The sequence below is a fragment of the Mangifera indica genome, chromosome 17, assembly GCF_011075055.1.
Source record: "Mangifera indica cultivar Alphonso chromosome 17, CATAS_Mindica_2.1, whole genome shotgun sequence".
Lineage (NCBI taxonomy): Eukaryota > Viridiplantae > Streptophyta > Magnoliopsida > Sapindales > Anacardiaceae > Mangifera > Mangifera indica.
Window position 1 is genome coordinate 2,219,696 of NC_058153.1, and position 16,606 is coordinate 2,236,301.

Consider the following 16,606-nt stretch of genomic DNA (forward strand, 5'->3'; position numbering starts at 1 on the left):
GAAAGATTTAACCATATTATCCATTGATTTTCTTTTGGGCTTAGTGGTAGAATTAATCTTTAAACTGTTTGCTTGTCTCTTAATATTGCAACCAACCAAATTAGAGAAATGAAAGAAAAAGACTGATTAGATACAACTGAACTTCTCTGGGAAGGGCATCAACATCAACTCCTCAATCTTTGCTGTGTTTTCACCGTGATTGGGCTTATATTTTGTGCCACATTCAATAAGAAATCCCAACTTTAGGAGGCTTGACACCATGTTAATCCGATCTAATCCTGTTCAACTCATTTTAATTTCAAAATTGGTTTTTAAGTTAACTAAGACTGTTTTAATCGGTAGATTTCAATTCAACCGGTTGAACTAGCATATTAACATGGTAACAACCCATAGAAATAATCTAGTTCGTCATCATTAATCCTAAAAGCTATACGATTTTTAATAGAGCAACATTATATAACACATTTTTGATACACAATTCGAATATACAGATAATGTGTTGTTATGTGAGTAATGTTACTTTATTTTTAATTCAAAATCATTCAATCATATAATAACATATTATCTATAAATTCAAAATATATACATATAGTTTTGTTGTTTTTAATATTATAACTAAAATAGACTCCTATATAAACCAAGAGAGATTGTTGTGACTTTTGAGGAAGAGGTCGGTGCCAATTGATTTCGTTCCTTTAGGCGATTGAGTTATGAAAAATTCTAGCTTCCCCAAATAAATAAATGCATTCCAGAGTTATGATTTGGATTACCTAATTATTTAATAACGTATTATCTGTATATTCAATTGTATACTCAAAGTTTGTAGACGTAGATTTATTGAAAGCTAGATTAACATTGAAGAGTAAACATAGCAAGGAAACCACTCTGATATCCGAGTCAAATTAACCTAGCACATGTTCTCCGCAGAGGAATCATTACCAATACTAACTATCTGCAAAGCTTTAGGTTTCTTCCGCTTGTACCAGAGGGCACAGATAATATAAACAGGAAGGTTTATGAAACTTAGAATGGCTAGAAGACCATAGAAGCAATCAAGCCTTCCGTCGTTTATATTGTCGGCTAACCATCCTTGTCCTCCATTGCTCTCGGCCATCTTCTTCACAACCGACACCAAGAAGCTGCTAACAAAGAAACCAAGCGATAAAGTTGTGAGGCAGAGACCAGTGCTCATGGTCTTCATTCCTTTGGGTGATTGTGTTATAAAGAAATCAAGTTGACCCGTGTATAAAAACGCCTCACCAGAACCCACCAAAAAGAATTGTGGGATCAGTAAAAAAACGCTGATGGGTAGGGTTCCGGTGGTTCGGCCGACGGAGCTGGCCACTGATAGCCGTTTCTTCTCAGCTAGTGCTGCAGCGACCATACCGGTGGTTGATAGTACTAGTCCTATTGCCATTCTCTGAAGGTTGGTGAAGCCTTTTGCAGACATGGATGAACTGAATGTCATTTTTCTTCACACTTTATATTGAAAATATTATAGGAATTATATAATGCCAAAATGACACTGTCCTACCCAAGTTACTATGAAATGTCGTATTTTCATCTTTTAAGTTAAAAATATTAATTTTTAATTTATGTGTTAAAATTAATTATTAATTTTAATAATTAAAAGATATTTATATCATTTTATTTAGACATTATAATATAAAGCGTAAATATGGAAATAAGTGTAATTTTTCAAAGCATTTTAGAGACAAATGAATATTTCTCTTATCTTATTTTACAAATTATCATATTCATCCAATATATTTTAATAATATACTTATACTCCTAATAGTTTTAATATGATATTTACGTCCCTTATTTGTTGAATTTTATTCATTTCTCTATTGGTGTAATTGTAATTTTTAAATCTAATGAAAAACATATTGAAATTTAAATTTTTTTTAAAACATTCCAATCTTTTTGGAATTTTTAAAAACCCTTAAAAATATTTTTGGTCACCCATAAATTTAAAAAAATTACAATTTACCTCAAACATATGATTATAAATCATTGATATTCATATCTATATTTATACAAATAACATTTTTATTTTTAATTGAAATTAATATAAATTAGGGTTATAAAAATTATTTAATAAACATTTAGGGTACAAAGTTATTTATACTAGAGAATTTTTTTTGTATTTTCAATATTTTTATAAAAAATTTAATAGATTTATTTTGCAAATATAACAGAGGGGTGAGAATTGATTTTTTCAAACCTAAAGGATAAAAATGGTAATTTATCAAACCTTGGGTGGACAATGAATTTGGCCAGTCATGCAATTGTATATACCTGGCTTCCGCTTCCATTTCTTCCAGAGAGGTATAATGAGACGGTCATAAATTGCCAGAGTAACTAAAATAGCTGAAACAAAGAACACAGTAAGAGAGCCAGGTGGGATTTGAAATTTTCCAAATGATCTTTCCATGGTGGTTGCTTGCTCAACTGAGAAGGTGATCATCTGCGCAAAAATGGTCCAGAAAGTAATGGTTGTGGCCCATATTGGCAGGACTCTAATCACCATTTTAACTTCCTCCACCCTTGTGACCGGGCATAGCTTCCATGGATTTGGGGATGAATTAGTCTCAAAATCTCCTTCAGCAACAATTGCAGCCTTGTCCAAGAAACTATACATAATAGAACCGATAAAGTACGAATGAAGCAAGGAAAGATACGTCATATATAGTCGAGTAATTTGTATTTTCCCACCCAAGGTAATGTCATGTAATAGTTTTAAAATATATTGGTGTTTAAAAAATTTTAAGAGATTAATTTGTGAGTTTTTAAAGATTAAAGATCATGCTTAAAATATTTGGGTTTGAAAAAGAATTGCTTTTTTCAATTAATAAATAGTAAAATTACTATTTTACCCTTACACCCAAAGTTTGATTTTGGGTGAAAAAATATTATATACTCTATATGGTTTTTGTAATACTATAAATATTATTATAATTACGATAATTACAATCTAATGATTGATAGACTTACTGGAATTGATCCGTGTGAGGAATTCTTGATGCCTCAGGAGTATCCTCATGCAGCATGCTAGCATTGCAAGGAAGTTTCATCTTCCTCTTCTGTATAGCAGCTACAATAACTTGGAAAATATGAACTATAGGGCTTCCTGAACTTTTCTTGTATCGATATCTTTTAGTCCCAGAAAAGAATATTAAGATGGCTGTAAACATGGAGACCGAACAAACTCCATAACCCAAGCTTCGACTCATTTCGTCTTGTACATAGACAAGCACGGTAACAGCAGTCAAAGTGCCTAAGCTTATGAAGAAGAAGAATCGACTGAAAAAATAAGCCATTTGGGTTTTCTCTTTCTCATCTTTCTCATCAAATTGATCAGTTCCAAATCCTGAAACACTTGATTTTAAGCCACCAGTTCCTAGTGCAATTAAATATAAAGCCATGTATAAAATACCCATTTGAAATCCATTGGCTGGTTCGCATGGGGAGGTGGCAGATGCATCGCAAGGATGTGGATGCAGCTGTGGTAGTTTTGTTACAATTGCTAGCATGCCAGTGCCCTAAAGCATAAGTCATCACAATAAAAATTAAAAACCGAAAAAGGATTACTCGTTGTCTTTAGGCAAAAAGAAACAAAAATGTGATGGCAATTCAGCCAAGGAACCGATCTTCGGTCCGCCCCTTGTCTTTATCGCGGAAGGCATTCCACAATAAAGACAAGGACTGAGACTGTTATAATCCTTCGAGTTAGAGACAATGCTGGGATTGGGATAAAAGTATCCATGACCCATCCTCTCTCCCATCCCCTCCCTTCCCTGGTTCATCACATCTTTTTACATATTTTTTAAACTCTTGCTTTTAAAATATTTGAATTACTAGAAATATACTTTAATACTTAATAAATATTTTATTAATTTTTTAGCAGAATTTGAGTGTGAGAAGTTTTTCCTACTGAGATGGGGAGAGGATGGGGATTCCTATCATCCCCGCATCATGGATGGATAAGACGGGGACGGTGATAGGTTTCCCTGCAGAGTGGGGATTAAGATATTTGATCTGTGCCCAACTAGTTGCTTTCTCAACCGGCGGGTTGCCTTCTAAAAATGGTCGTTGAAAAACAGGTTAATTTTACCAGTGTCTGGACGGAGGCAAATATAGCAATAGTTTTGTATCTTCCAAGGAAAGAATCGGCGAGAAAGCCCCCAAGCAAACACAGAAGAAAGGATGTGCCCAGGAAATCTGTCACAATGTTGGCCGAAGTTGAACTCGCAAGATGCATCGTCCCCACCAAATATGTCACCAGGTTCACTGCGATTCCCATGGTTGAAAGCCTCTCGCACAATTCTATCACTGTAAAATTAGTGTTCGAATTAGCTTCAGTCACATACATATCCCACCATTAGATAAGTGCTTTTTGATCTCTGCATTAAAGAAATATTAAGATTCTTTCGCCTGTTTAACTTTTTTTATGTCCCATCTGGGAAATGATAGAGAAAGTGAGGCGTACGTTGTCTTATACAAGTAGGGCTAAATATATATATATATATCAACGAGTGAAAAAGATTAATATTGGTGTGAGATTTGATAATATCGACTTAATTGAAGTGCCAGATGGTCATAGAGTATATACTGTATATATCCCAGCGAGTGCAAACAGAAAATGGCATGAATGTTATCAACATTACAAGCTTAACCGGACTAGATTTTCGACGTTTGACTCCATTCAATTTGTCGACTTCCTTCAATCTACCCCAACTTCACCAGAAGTAATAAGAAGTGAATCAGAATGGGATGATGAACTTCATAGCACGAAGACGGAATCGTCAAAACATTTTTTTTTTAATAAAACATAGGAAACAGAAAGCGGAGAAACGTATAAACATAATATAAGTTTTTTTTTTTTAAATGTTAAAATTTATAAAAATACCACAATATGTATTTCTTAAAAAGAATACAACTTTTTAATAATAATAAGGCGTGTATTCAATCAATTTGGTTTATTGACTGATAACCAAATAAATAATGTATATCAAATTAAATAAAATCAATATTTTTAGTGTTTATTGACAATTGGAAACAACATAGATGAAGAGAAGATAAGTTTTAACATAATGGAGTGGATAAGCTTTATATGTAGAAGAGGAAATGAGACGAAATCAGAGTTAGGGTTTGAAATTGTGAAGGAGAATGAAATATAAAATGGATTTTTAAGTGAATAAGAAAATAAAGAAAATAAACACATTTTGCAATTTTTTATATTTTTGAAATACCCTAATTTCGGGACGTTTCAGAAATGGAAATATTTCTGAAATGTAGAAACACACCCCATGGTGCCTTTCCGTGCTTCATGGAGTAGAATCATGAAGGATAAATGCAGAAGTAAGAATTTGGATGGAAGCAGGAATGCATCATAAGCAGTAGAATGAAGAAAACAAACCAAGGATAAGTGCGGCGGGAACCCATCCACCGGTTTTAGATCTGTCAGCAGGAAAGCCCTTGCAGTCGACGGCGTCTGCAACTGTCCAACTCATCTTACCCTCCTGGAAAGGCATAGTTTTAGATGACTTATAATGTTGACAACAAAGAAGAAAATATTTCAGTTGCTATTGAGCGGGCAAGTGTATACAAACCATTTTCAAAGTTATATCAAGGAAAAGAGCACATAAAAGGCCAAAAACGAAAGCTTCAAGAAACCATAGAGATGCTTTTTTAACTTTAATTCCATTGCACAACTCTAATTTGCTTTGAGCTTCTCGTTTTATAGGCGAAGAGTCCAATAAATAAAGAACCCAAGTAACCCCCGACTATTAAGTAAAGACAGGTCACTGCTTGATTATGATCAAAGGTAGGGATTAGGCGACCCAAATGGTTGGTAAAAGTGGTAGAGTATTAGAATTTGTAAGGTGAATGTATGAATTCGAGTCTCTATCACACATATAAAACCTTAATTTACTTGGTGCAATAATTGTAGGTTTAGTTACTGTACCCCCGATTTACCTATTTAACAAATACAAGTGAAGTTTCCGGTTATAAAAAAAAAAAAATAGGGATTAGGTTTGTTGCATTTCTAATTAAGGTTGTAGCACTGATTAAAACTATGTATTTCAAGTGAGATATACTTAAAAAAAACAAAATAGTCAAGCGTTTTCTTATGAAGCCAAGCAAATTTCTGCGGCTTAATCATTATGCTTCTATAGATATAGAGTTATAGAGAGAGTATTGCAATTGGGGTTGGATTTGAAGTGAGCTTAAAATGAGGTCGAAACAAACATGAGCCTGAATACGAGTTGGAGAGTTATATGAAAAATGAATACAAACTTAAACCCAAACCTGAATTAGGGTTGTGCTAAGCTTAATCGGCTTGCAAGCCAAGCACTGCTTGCTTGTATTAAAAATATTATGCGCCTATTCTTAAAATGATATCATGGCAAAATAGAGAAAAATTTGCACCTAAACCTACAGGCTTATACATTAAAACACATTTCAATTGAAAAAAAAATCAAACCTAAAGACTAAAGTCACCGCTGTGTGACTCGCCAAGTGTTCAAGTTTAAGCTTCATCAATCGTTAGTCATCACTGATGCCACATGACTCGCCAGTCTTCGCCTCCTCTCTCGTATTACCAACGCAACTCCACCTCCTCCAATGATACCTTTCGTCGTCTACGCTGCTCTGATGTTGCTCCAAGCCTTCAACTTTCTTCAGTGTAACTTCAAGCCTTCCGCTTTCTCTAGCATTGCTCTAACAATTCTCCAACAATCTTGCAGTGTTTGGCAACTTCAATAGAGCAATCTTATATGAACCCAAGTCAAGTGCGAACCAATTATGAACTCTTAAGTTGCAAATCAAGCCGAATACAAACTGGTGTTTGTCTATACTCAACAAGTTTGAGGCTTGGCCATCCAAAAACAAGTCAAGTCTTGTTCGGGTTTGGCTTGACTCGTATCCACCTCTAGTTGCAACACCAGCTTATGAATCTCTAATAAGTTTCACCCTAATTAGAATTTACTATATTGACTACCATCATCCATGAGCAAGGGCATGAGTTTTGACAGAAAACAATAATAAAATATGTTTTATTATGTAATTGAGTGATTTTGAATTAACGATAAAATAACATTTAATCATGTAGTTAAATGTATATATCATTCCTCCTAGATTGAGAATGTCCACATGATTTATGTGTGTCACTTCACACATAACTTAATAAATATTTAAAATTAGATATACGTAGGATCTATCTGAGATTGGAAACGTCCGCACCATTTTAGTGGGTCAGGAAATAACGCAATCAAACCTGCACGTATAATTGTGCTATCAGATAGCTTCACTTAATTAAATAGTGATAGTCAACTGGCCATTAGAGCCAACATGTAACGTGTAAAGAAGTGTCCACTCTATATTTATAGAAGACCCCTCCAAACAAAGACTCTATATTTAAGCAGACAACCCTATATGGTTGCTCTTCTCTTCTTCTCTACCTTCTTTGATTCCTTCTTCCACTGACTATTAAAATGCACAAGTTTTTGTATATCTCCATTTCCGTGTGTAAAGGGCACAAAATTTTTTATTTTATGTGATGTTTTCCAACTTATTGGCGTTGTAAGCCAGTAAATTTGACTTTGTTTTTTGAACATCCCGAATGACTAATGTCAAATTTGTTTTTCGGTTTTCCAATTATATTTTAAAATTCAAGTATGGACATTCAACTTTTCTTCCATTTTTGATCTTAAGGGATCCGGAAACGTAACTTTCTCCCTGCAATAATTTGAGCTCTTCATGAAATGCACTGCTGAATTTTCATTGCCACCCTACCAACCGCCACTAAGGAGTCAAAATTTTCTTCTCTTGGCACGCATGCATATAGATTTAGGGTTGAATTTGAATGGAATTGGGTTGAACTTATTTTCCAATTCGGGTATATAGATTTAAGATTGAATTCGAATCAAATTAATTTACGCTTATTTTCCAGCTCAACTTAAAGGTGTTCAAAATTATCTGATAATCGAATTAAATCGATTTTAAAAAAAATTAGTTATTTAAAAAAATTAGTTTGGATACCGATTAAAAATATAAAAAATACTAGTTTTTTTGTTCAATTATTAGTTTGTTTATTTTTAAAACTGTTTGACTGAACCAAACTAATTTTTAAAAAATTAATAAAGTATTAAACTAACTTTTAAAAAAATTTTAAAAAAATAAAATAGGGTCATCCTACTGCAAAAAAATTAGTTTAATTAATTAATATTTTTTTATTTGATTTTAAATTAATTAAATTTTAAATTAGTTTAGTTTTAATTTATAATTTTTTAAATAAAAAAATTCAATTTGATTTAAAAAATTATCAAACGATTCGATTAATTGACTTTGAATTCCCCAGCTTGACTCCAACCAGCCCAAAAAATATTCGACACGAGTGATATTTGTTTTTAAAATCCAATATCTCTCCATCTCCATGTATTAATTTGGGCCGCTTTAATTGTTTGGCTTTGTTGTATTCTCATGATTACCCGCCAACTAAATGCCAGGGGCCTTCAAGAGCCAGCCAAGCAACGGTCGACCAACTTCAGGTACATCCACTCGTTTAAGAACGTACATCAAGTGTTCGACAAAAGCTCCCTTCGAAATATTTTACCCATTAATTCTTCCATGCTCAATTCTATGCGCAAAAATCGTCCCTTTCAGGTTCTCGAAATCTTCAGACAGCATCTGCAATTGGGTTTTCTCAAAGATATTGACCAAGTTACCATTGCTGTTGCTCTCAAGGCTTGTAGCGGATACCAAAAACCAGGGTGCCAAATCCACGGGTTTGCTATTACTTCTGGGTTCACTTCGTATATCACGGTTTCAAATTCACTGATGAATATGTACTGTAAATCAGGTCAATTTGATAGGGCTATATGTATATTTAACAACTTGAGCAATCCCGATATTGTTTCCTGGAATACTATTCTTTCGGGGTTTCAAAATAATGAAAACGCGTTGAGATTTGCTCTTAGAATGAATTCATATGGGGTTGTTTTTGATTCAGTGAGTTATACTACTATTCTTGCGTTTTGTTTGGATCAGCAGGGGTTTTTATTTGGGTTGCAATTACATTCTCTTATAGTCAAGTGTGGATTGGATACTGAAATTTTTGTAGGTAATGCTCTTATAACCTTGTACTCAAGATGGGGGCATTTAATTGAAGCTAGGAGTGTGTTTTATGCAATGCCAAACAAGGATTTGGTATCATGGAATGCTATGATATCAGGGTACACCCAGGAAGGGAACTATGGGTTAGAAGCTATTTGTACATTTATTGATATGGTAAGAGAAGGGATAGGGCTTGATCATGTATCATTCACTAGTGCAGTTTCAGCTTGTGGTCATGAAAGAAACTTACAGTTGGGGAGACAGATACATGGTTTGACTATAAAAACAGGATATGGAACATGTCTTTCAGTTGGAAATGTTTTGATCTCAACATACTCAAAATGTGAGGCAATTGAAGATGCAAAGTTGGTGTTTGACAGGATGGATGAACGTAATGTAGTTTCTTGGACCACAATGATTTCCATGAATGATGTAGATGCTGTGTTTCTTTTTAGTGAGATGAGATTAGATGGCGTTGATCCAAATGATGTTACATTTGTTGGGCTTATTCATTCTGTAACAGTTAGGAATTTGCCTAAAGAAGGGCAAATGATTCATGGGTTTTGTATAAAGACTGGGTTTGTGTTGGAATTAAATGTTTGTAATAGCCTCATCACCATGTATGCTAAGTTTCAGTCCATGCAAGATTCAAAGAGGGTTTTTGAGGAGCTTAAGTACAGAGAAATCATATCGTGGAATGCTTTAATCTCAGGTTATGCTCAGAATGGAATGTGTCGAGCAGCATTATTAACATTTCTGTTGGCAAGTTCTGAATCTAAGCCAAACCAATATACATTTGGTAGTGTCTTGAGTGCTATTGGTGCTGTGGAGGATATATCTCTTAAGCATGGGCAGCAGTGCCACTCTCATATAATAAAGGTTGGGTTGAATACAGATCCAGTTGTTTCTGGTGCTCTCCTTGACATGTATGCAAAGCGTGGGAGCATTTATGAATCCCAAAGAGTTTTCAGTGAGACTCCTCAAAAGAGCCATTTTGCTTGGACAGCAATAATCTCTGCCTATGCAAGACATGGAGACTATGATTCAGTGATGGATTGGTATAAGAAGATGGAGATTGAAGGGATCAGACCTGACTCAATCACCTTCCTTTCTGTGCTAACTGCTAGTGGTAGAAAGGGGATGGTTGATATTGGCCTTCAACTCTTTGACTCAATGGTGAAAGATTATGAAATTGAGCCATCCCCAGAACATTATTCTTGTATGGTAGATATGTTGGGCCGTGCTGGAAGACTCAAGGAAGCTGAGGAGCTCATGGGTCACATTCCTGGAGGGCCGGGGTTGTCTATGTTGCAAAGCCTGCTAGGGGCTTGCAGGATACATGGGAATTTAGAGATGGGTGATAGGGTGGCGGATGTTTTGCTGGAAATGGAGCCCATGGGGTCAGGTTCATATGTGTTGATGTCCAATTTATATGCTGAGAAAGGGGACTGGGAAAAGGTTGCAAAAATTAGGAAAGTGATGAGGGAGAAAGGAGTAAAGAAGGAGGTAGGATTTAGTTGGGTTGATGTGGGTGATATTGGTGGCTTGCACGGATTTTCATCAGGTGACAAGTCCCACCCACGATATGAAGAGATTTGTAGAATGGCAGAAAGCCTAGGATCGGAAATGAAATATCTAAGGGAACGAAAGAAAAAGCAATTTCAGAGTAGTTTCAATTAGAACAGAAACCTTAAAATATCTGACTGTTGTATACCTATCCCCTAAAGGTGGGAACATTTTTTCATTGAATTTATTTGTTTCATTGGTATCTATTATATTAATGGTGATGACTTCATTTATAGAATTCTTGAGATTTCTGATTCATTATAATGATTTGTGGCTAAGTACATGGGCAAGGAAGCAAATTCATTATGAATTTGCAAAATTAAAAGCATTCAAAGTTCCAAAGCAACATGTACGCAGGCATAAAAACAAAAGAAAAATGTCTTGGACCCCATGAGTAGAAGCTGCCCATGACAACATGTCCTAAACAATCCCCATATCAAGAACAGAAGAAGATGAGATTTAGTTCCTGTGAGTATATGCATCCATATCCCCGTTGAATTCAGTTCACTTTTCACTGAAATTCATGGCTTGAAATCAGCTTTGGTTTTATACATTGTGTTGTGGAGTTGTCAGGCTAGCCATATTTTGCTCAGTCTTTTCTTTACATTATTGAAGAGCTAAAATTAAGTTGAGGTAGGCAATTAGAAACTGTAGGAAATTTGTTGCGATCATGAGAAAAATATTATAAATGTGAAGAAAAGTTGATGGAATTGCTTTGATATGTATGGGGCAAGTGATGGAGGATTGAGTGTTCCTATGTGTTTGCCACCTCTGCAGTACAGTAAAATTTGCTGGGTGTGTTGCCTGGAAATGTAACCAAAAGTTAAAATGATAAGATCTTGCAGAAAAAAGTTGAACAGCCACAGGAAGAGATTGAGAAAGAGATAAATTTAGAATTAGTATTATATTTCAAAGGAAAGATACAAAGAGAAATCTGATACACTTTTCATAAAGTCCAAATCCCATCAAATGAGGAGAGTTTTTGATATGATCTTGATGTCCAATGTATAATTCTAATCTAATGTTTAATTTATTTTTATATATTTTTTTGGGGTGTTTTTTTTATTATTATTATTATGATTATTATCAATAATGATCAAAATATTGATATTGATTGCAGGCCCACAAACGCAATTGATCAACTCCATTCTTTGTCCCATCTAATTATCTAAGAATGGAATGGTAGGTGACTATGATGCCTTCACATTGTTAAATTATGAAGCTGAAAAGCTCAATATATGTAAAAACACATGCAAAAAACTCATGAGAGCTAGCTAGCTTCTTCAACCAATTTAAAAAAAAAAAAAGTGAAACCAGTTAAAAGTAGACACATGTAATAATGGGAAGAATATGGGAAAATAAACCTCGAGAGAATTATACTTTAAAAATTAATTATTAATATTAGAGAGTTCAAGCCTACACCTTGAAGAGCTTTAAATTATATAAATTCTACATTAATATGTATAATCGAAAGTAATAAAACTATATTTACACATTTTTTATATATAATTTGGATATATATGATGTATCATCATAAGATTAAATAATTTTAAATTAAAAATTGAGTAATATTTAATTATATAATGATATATCATCTATATATATATAAATTATATATTAAAAATATATACATATAATATCGTTTAATGAAACAAATATGATAATATGACCCAAAGTCAATTGTTGAGATTGAAGATCTTAAATTCATATAAACCAGATACATTCTAGAATTATATCTAAATCTCCTATTTAGTGCGTGTTGTCGAATGGATCCAATGTAGGGTTGGATTCAAATCGAGCCGAACTTGAGAGCTCGAGCTCAGTTCGGTTCATATATAGTTGGCTCGAGTTCGAGCTCCGCTAAGGTTGGCTCGTTTCGGGCTTTAATTCGGTTCGGTTAATTTTTCGTTATCAAAACGACATCGTTTTAATATATATTGGTCAAAACGACATCGTTTTGTATCAAAAATTTTAATTACAAAATCTGACGAATAGCTCGAGCTCGGTTAAGGCTGACTCGTTTTGGGTTTGATCGAGTCAAGTTCGAGTTCAAACTAATTCGATTCGAATCTAACCCTAATCCAATGTATCACCTAGGAAGTCACCTCTCCGTTTTAATGTTTATCTCTGAGGTGGTGGAAATGAACTCAGGCCACGGGAGCTTCGTGTACCTACGCCTTCTTTACACCAGTCTGCAACTACCAGTCAAAAACAACCAATTTTACTTTTGATTGATTGATTTCTGACCGTCAAGATCACATGTTTTGTTGAAAGGTTCTTAATTATAAGTTAATCGTTTCTTGGGAAAAGCATTTGACAAGAGAAGTAAAAAAGAACTGCTGCTTTTGACCGTCGTTGCCTTTTCACAAAGCCAGCCAGCGTTTTCCCTCATCAAAATAACCAAATTCCCACGAAATTCTATATGCATGCGTTTCAAGACAAGTCATGATTAGTGATTATTAAAGCAACATTACTGAGTTTAATTATGACTATTAATTAATCAATATCATTAACTATGTTAAAAAATAAAAGGCTTTTACTTTTCATACATACATGTACATACATGCATGAATATTCCTCTCTGGAACCCACTTCTTCTGTCAGAAACAAAACCTAGTGGGTCTGTCAGTCAATGAGTTACCGGGCCTTAAACATAATTAATTAATCTAATCTCTTTTGGATCTTCAAATGCAGATCATGTCATCAGGGGCTGCTGGATTTGGAGCTTATCTCGAATTCACTAAACTTTTGAGCTTGACTGAACAAAAATTTATTAAAATAATATTATTTTTTCAATAATTAAATATTTTATTTATATTAATTAAATAAATAAATTCAAACTATAGTGATCAGATTTATAATTATTATATCAAATAAATTAAGATTTTATGAATATGATAATAATTTGAACTTAAACCTTTTCAAATTCTAATATTTCATAGTTTTGTTAAACCCGTAGGGTTTGATATATGGATTACGAGTTTTACAAGTCAAACATCTTTAAAACTTAAATTAAAAAATATTTAACTTTTAAACTTGAGTTTGCTTGAGTTAAACGTGTTTTGGGTTTGTTTGAGTTGTGTTTGTTTTTTAACTCGAATAAGTTCAATTCCAACATAGTGCTCCTATTATTGCAATGTTGTGGTATTTTGAAAACATTAGTGGCAATTTTATAAAATATAAAACTTATATGGGTTACTTTTGTTAATTAAATTTGGCCTTCAAATTACATATTTGAATTGATATAAAATGCCCCGAAAAGCAAGGGAAAGAGAGAAGTAAAATCCTTCTTCTTCGTTCAAACACTACATGCATGCTCCAGCAAAAACAATGGCAGCGACCGCCGTTAACAGAGATGAATCTGACTACGACAGCAGCTCCTCCTCCATAACGGTACCCGACTCCAGCTGTAGTTTCATGAGCAACCTCAGTTTCGGTAGTCGCCGTAGTTCCATCTCTCTTTGCTCCTCAACCGCCGAAAACTCTCTTTGCTCCTCCAGAAAGCCGCACAAGGCCAACCAAGCCGCGTGGGAAGCCATGAAAATCCTCAGAAGAGCGCAAGGTCGAGTCGGTCTAGACCATTTCAGGCTCCTGCGCCGGCTCGGCAGCGGTGACTTGGGGAATGTTTATCTTTGCCAGTTAAGGAACCCTGTGGTGGGGCTGCCGCAGTGCTTTTACGCCATGAAAGTAGTGGATAAAGAAGCACTCGCCGTAAGGAATAAGTTACACAGAGCTGACATGGAGAAGGCGATTTTAACCATGCTCGATCATCCTTTTGTTCCAACTCTTTACGCAGAGTTTGAGGCCTCTCATTACTCTTGCTTAGTCATGGAGTACTGTCCCGGCGGAGACTTGTACGCCGCTCGCCAACGACAACCGGGGAAGAGCTTCAACATTTCATCGGCCAAGTAAGTTTGCTGTTTCATAAAATTCAATATGAGCGTAACTAATTCGATCCAAACAATAAAATCGAATCAATCTGTTTAAAATTTATTGTTCAGTTTGGGATGATAAATTTTTTTAAAAAAGTTTTCAAACTGAGTCAATTCGTAAATTATACTTTATACAAAATTTTTTGATAAATAATTAAATATATAATTTTTTTTTAATATTTATTTTATTTTATTTTTTATATTTATACTATATATATTTCATATTTATTTTTTATATTTATATTATATTTAAAAAAATTATAATTTAATTAATTTAATTAAATAATATATATTTAAAAGTGAATTAATTTACTTATTTTGAATTTAAAATTATTTTTTTTGATATCAAAATTTTTTAAAGCATTTTAAAAAAAAAAGCTCATACACTGCAACAAATTGGATTATTAAATTTAGACCCCTGACTTCTACAAGGAAATATGGCTAAGAGTTTTAAGTCCTATGTTGTTAATTGATTCATCAGGTTTTATGCGGCTGAGACTCTCTTGGCTCTAGAGTATTTACACATGATGGGCATAGTTTACAGAGACTTAAAGCCAGAAAATGTGCTGGTTAGACAAGATGGGCACGTCATGCTTTCGGATTTCGATCTGTCTCTCAAATGCGAGGTCGTGCCGAAGCTCCTGAAGCCAAAGTTCAGCCTGGAAGCCATTGACAAGTATGAAAAACACTGCAAAATTCCATCTTGTGCCTCACCAATGCAGCCAGTGCTATCTTGTTTCTCAGCGTCAACCAGGAAGAAGAAAGTTACAATCACGACAATCACAGAACAAGTCGAAGGCACTCAAGAAGACAGTTTGGAACTAGTAGCTGAACCCATCAACGCTCGGTCAAAATCCTTCGTGGGGACTCATGAATACTTAGCGCCAGAGGTGATCTCCGGGCAGGGCCATGGCAGCGCCGTGGACTGGTGGACCTTCGGGGTGTTCTTGTACGAGATGATCTTCGGGACAACACCTTTCAAAGGCGAAAACAACGAGAAAACACTCATAAACATTCTTAAAAAGCCATTAACGTTCCCAAGAATTGGCGTTAGTTGCAGTAAAGAATTCGAAGAAATGGTCAAAGTACAAAATCTTATAAGCGGGCTTCTGGTGAAGAATCCCAAGAAGAGAATTGGAAGCTTAAAGGGTTCTGCAGAAATCAAGAGGCATGAGTTCTTCAAGGGTGTTAATTGGGCATTAATCAGATCGATTAAACCTCCAGAGGTTCCTAATGACCACCATCTTTGCAAGATTAGAAACACTTTACCAAAGTTAAGCAAGAGAGAGAGAGATGCACCTTATCAGATACCCCATCATTTTGACTACTTCTAACTGGAAAATGTAAATAAAATATTAAATGAAAGTTTGTTTATTATTATTATTATTTTGCAGTATGTAATTAATTTACTTGTTAATGATTGATTAAGTATTAATTATTTAATTTATTTATTAGTGTTAAATATCACAGTAAATGAATTTATATAATATAAATTTTTTTCTATTCACGAGAATTCACCATTTCAGTTCGGTAGATAAATTTAAAATATAATAATCGGATCTATAATTATTTTACATCTCTACCATTTACAAGTCAATGTCATTGGCCGCTTTTCTCCACCATCCATCCTTTGCTCAATCTCGTCTTTGTTGCACACACCCTCGGTCCTATATTTCTACTGTCATCAACATGCTCAGATGGGTACTCTTTTATCACAATTTGCGTGTGAATAGTAGTATGTCACCATAACGCTTTCCAATCTCTATTATATTGCCCAAGCCTCAATCGAAATCCACAAATGTGACAGTCACATAGTTTGGGTAAGCCTTTAATCTTTTCATTCTCACAACCGATCGTGCCAAGTTTGACCCGGACATCTTATTGGTAGATAATTAATGTTGTTCATACTCTTTTTCATTTTCAGTGACATAGTTTTCCAAATTTTATGGTTTTTAGCTTCTTTGAAGTCATGGTTATATGCTGTTTTT

General features: G+C 34.4%; 3 protein-coding genes across 3 annotated transcripts; 2 read left to right on the forward strand and 1 right to left on the reverse strand.

Moving 5' to 3' along the window:
• Positions 1 to 907: 907 nt before the first annotated feature.
• LOC123201157 (protein NRT1/ PTR FAMILY 6.2) lies at positions 908 to 5,534 on the reverse strand. Its single transcript, XM_044616620.1, has 5 exons — positions 5,423 to 5,534; positions 4,118 to 4,335; positions 2,998 to 3,545; positions 2,302 to 2,636; positions 908 to 1,437 (listed from the first exon to the last, which is right to left on the reverse strand). The coding sequence occupies exons 1-5, from the start codon at positions 5,514 to 5,516 to the stop codon at positions 908 to 910; spliced, it is 1,725 nt and encodes a 574-aa protein (XP_044472555.1). The 5' UTR covers positions 5,517 to 5,534.
• A 2,885-nt stretch (positions 5,535 to 8,419) lies between these two features.
• LOC123200135 (pentatricopeptide repeat-containing protein At4g32430, mitochondrial) lies at positions 8,420 to 10,924 on the forward strand. The gene has a single exon (XM_044615275.1). It carries the CDS (start codon positions 8,488 to 8,490, stop codon positions 10,798 to 10,800), a length of 2,313 nt encoding a protein of 770 aa, XP_044471210.1. The 5' UTR covers positions 8,420 to 8,487; the 3' UTR covers positions 10,801 to 10,924.
• Positions 10,925 to 13,957: 3,033 nt separating this feature from the next.
• LOC123200353 (protein kinase PINOID 2-like) lies at positions 13,958 to 16,001 on the forward strand. The gene is made up of 2 exons (XM_044615522.1): positions 13,958 to 14,594; positions 15,100 to 16,001. Exons 1-2 carry the CDS (start codon positions 13,996 to 13,998, stop codon positions 15,950 to 15,952), a joined length of 1,452 nt encoding a protein of 483 aa, XP_044471457.1. The 5' UTR covers positions 13,958 to 13,995; the 3' UTR covers positions 15,953 to 16,001.
• Positions 16,002 to 16,606: the final 605 nt, after the last annotated feature.

Coding starts and splice junctions, on each gene's coding strand:
- LOC123200135 (XM_044615275.1), top strand. CDS start 8,488: ATGATTACCCGCCAACTAAATGCCAGGGGCCTTCAAGAGCCAGCCAAG.
- LOC123201157 (XM_044616620.1), bottom strand. CDS start 5,516: ATGAGTTGGACAGTTGCAGACGCCGTCGACTGCAAGGGCTTTCCTGCT. Junction 4,336..5,422: donor TCCCGCCGCACTTATCCTTG/GTTTGTTTTCTT, acceptor CTAATTTTACAG/TGATAGAATTGTGCGAGAGG. Junction 3,546..4,117: donor TTGCCTCCGTCCAGACACTG/GTAAAATTAACC, acceptor CTTATGCTTTAG/GGCACTGGCATGCTAGCAAT.
- LOC123200353 (XM_044615522.1), top strand. CDS start 13,996: ATGCATGCTCCAGCAAAAACAATGGCAGCGACCGCCGTTAACAGAGAT. Junction 14,595..15,099: donor TTCAACATTTCATCGGCCAA/GTAAGTTTGCTG, acceptor TTGATTCATCAG/GTTTTATGCGGCTGAGACTC.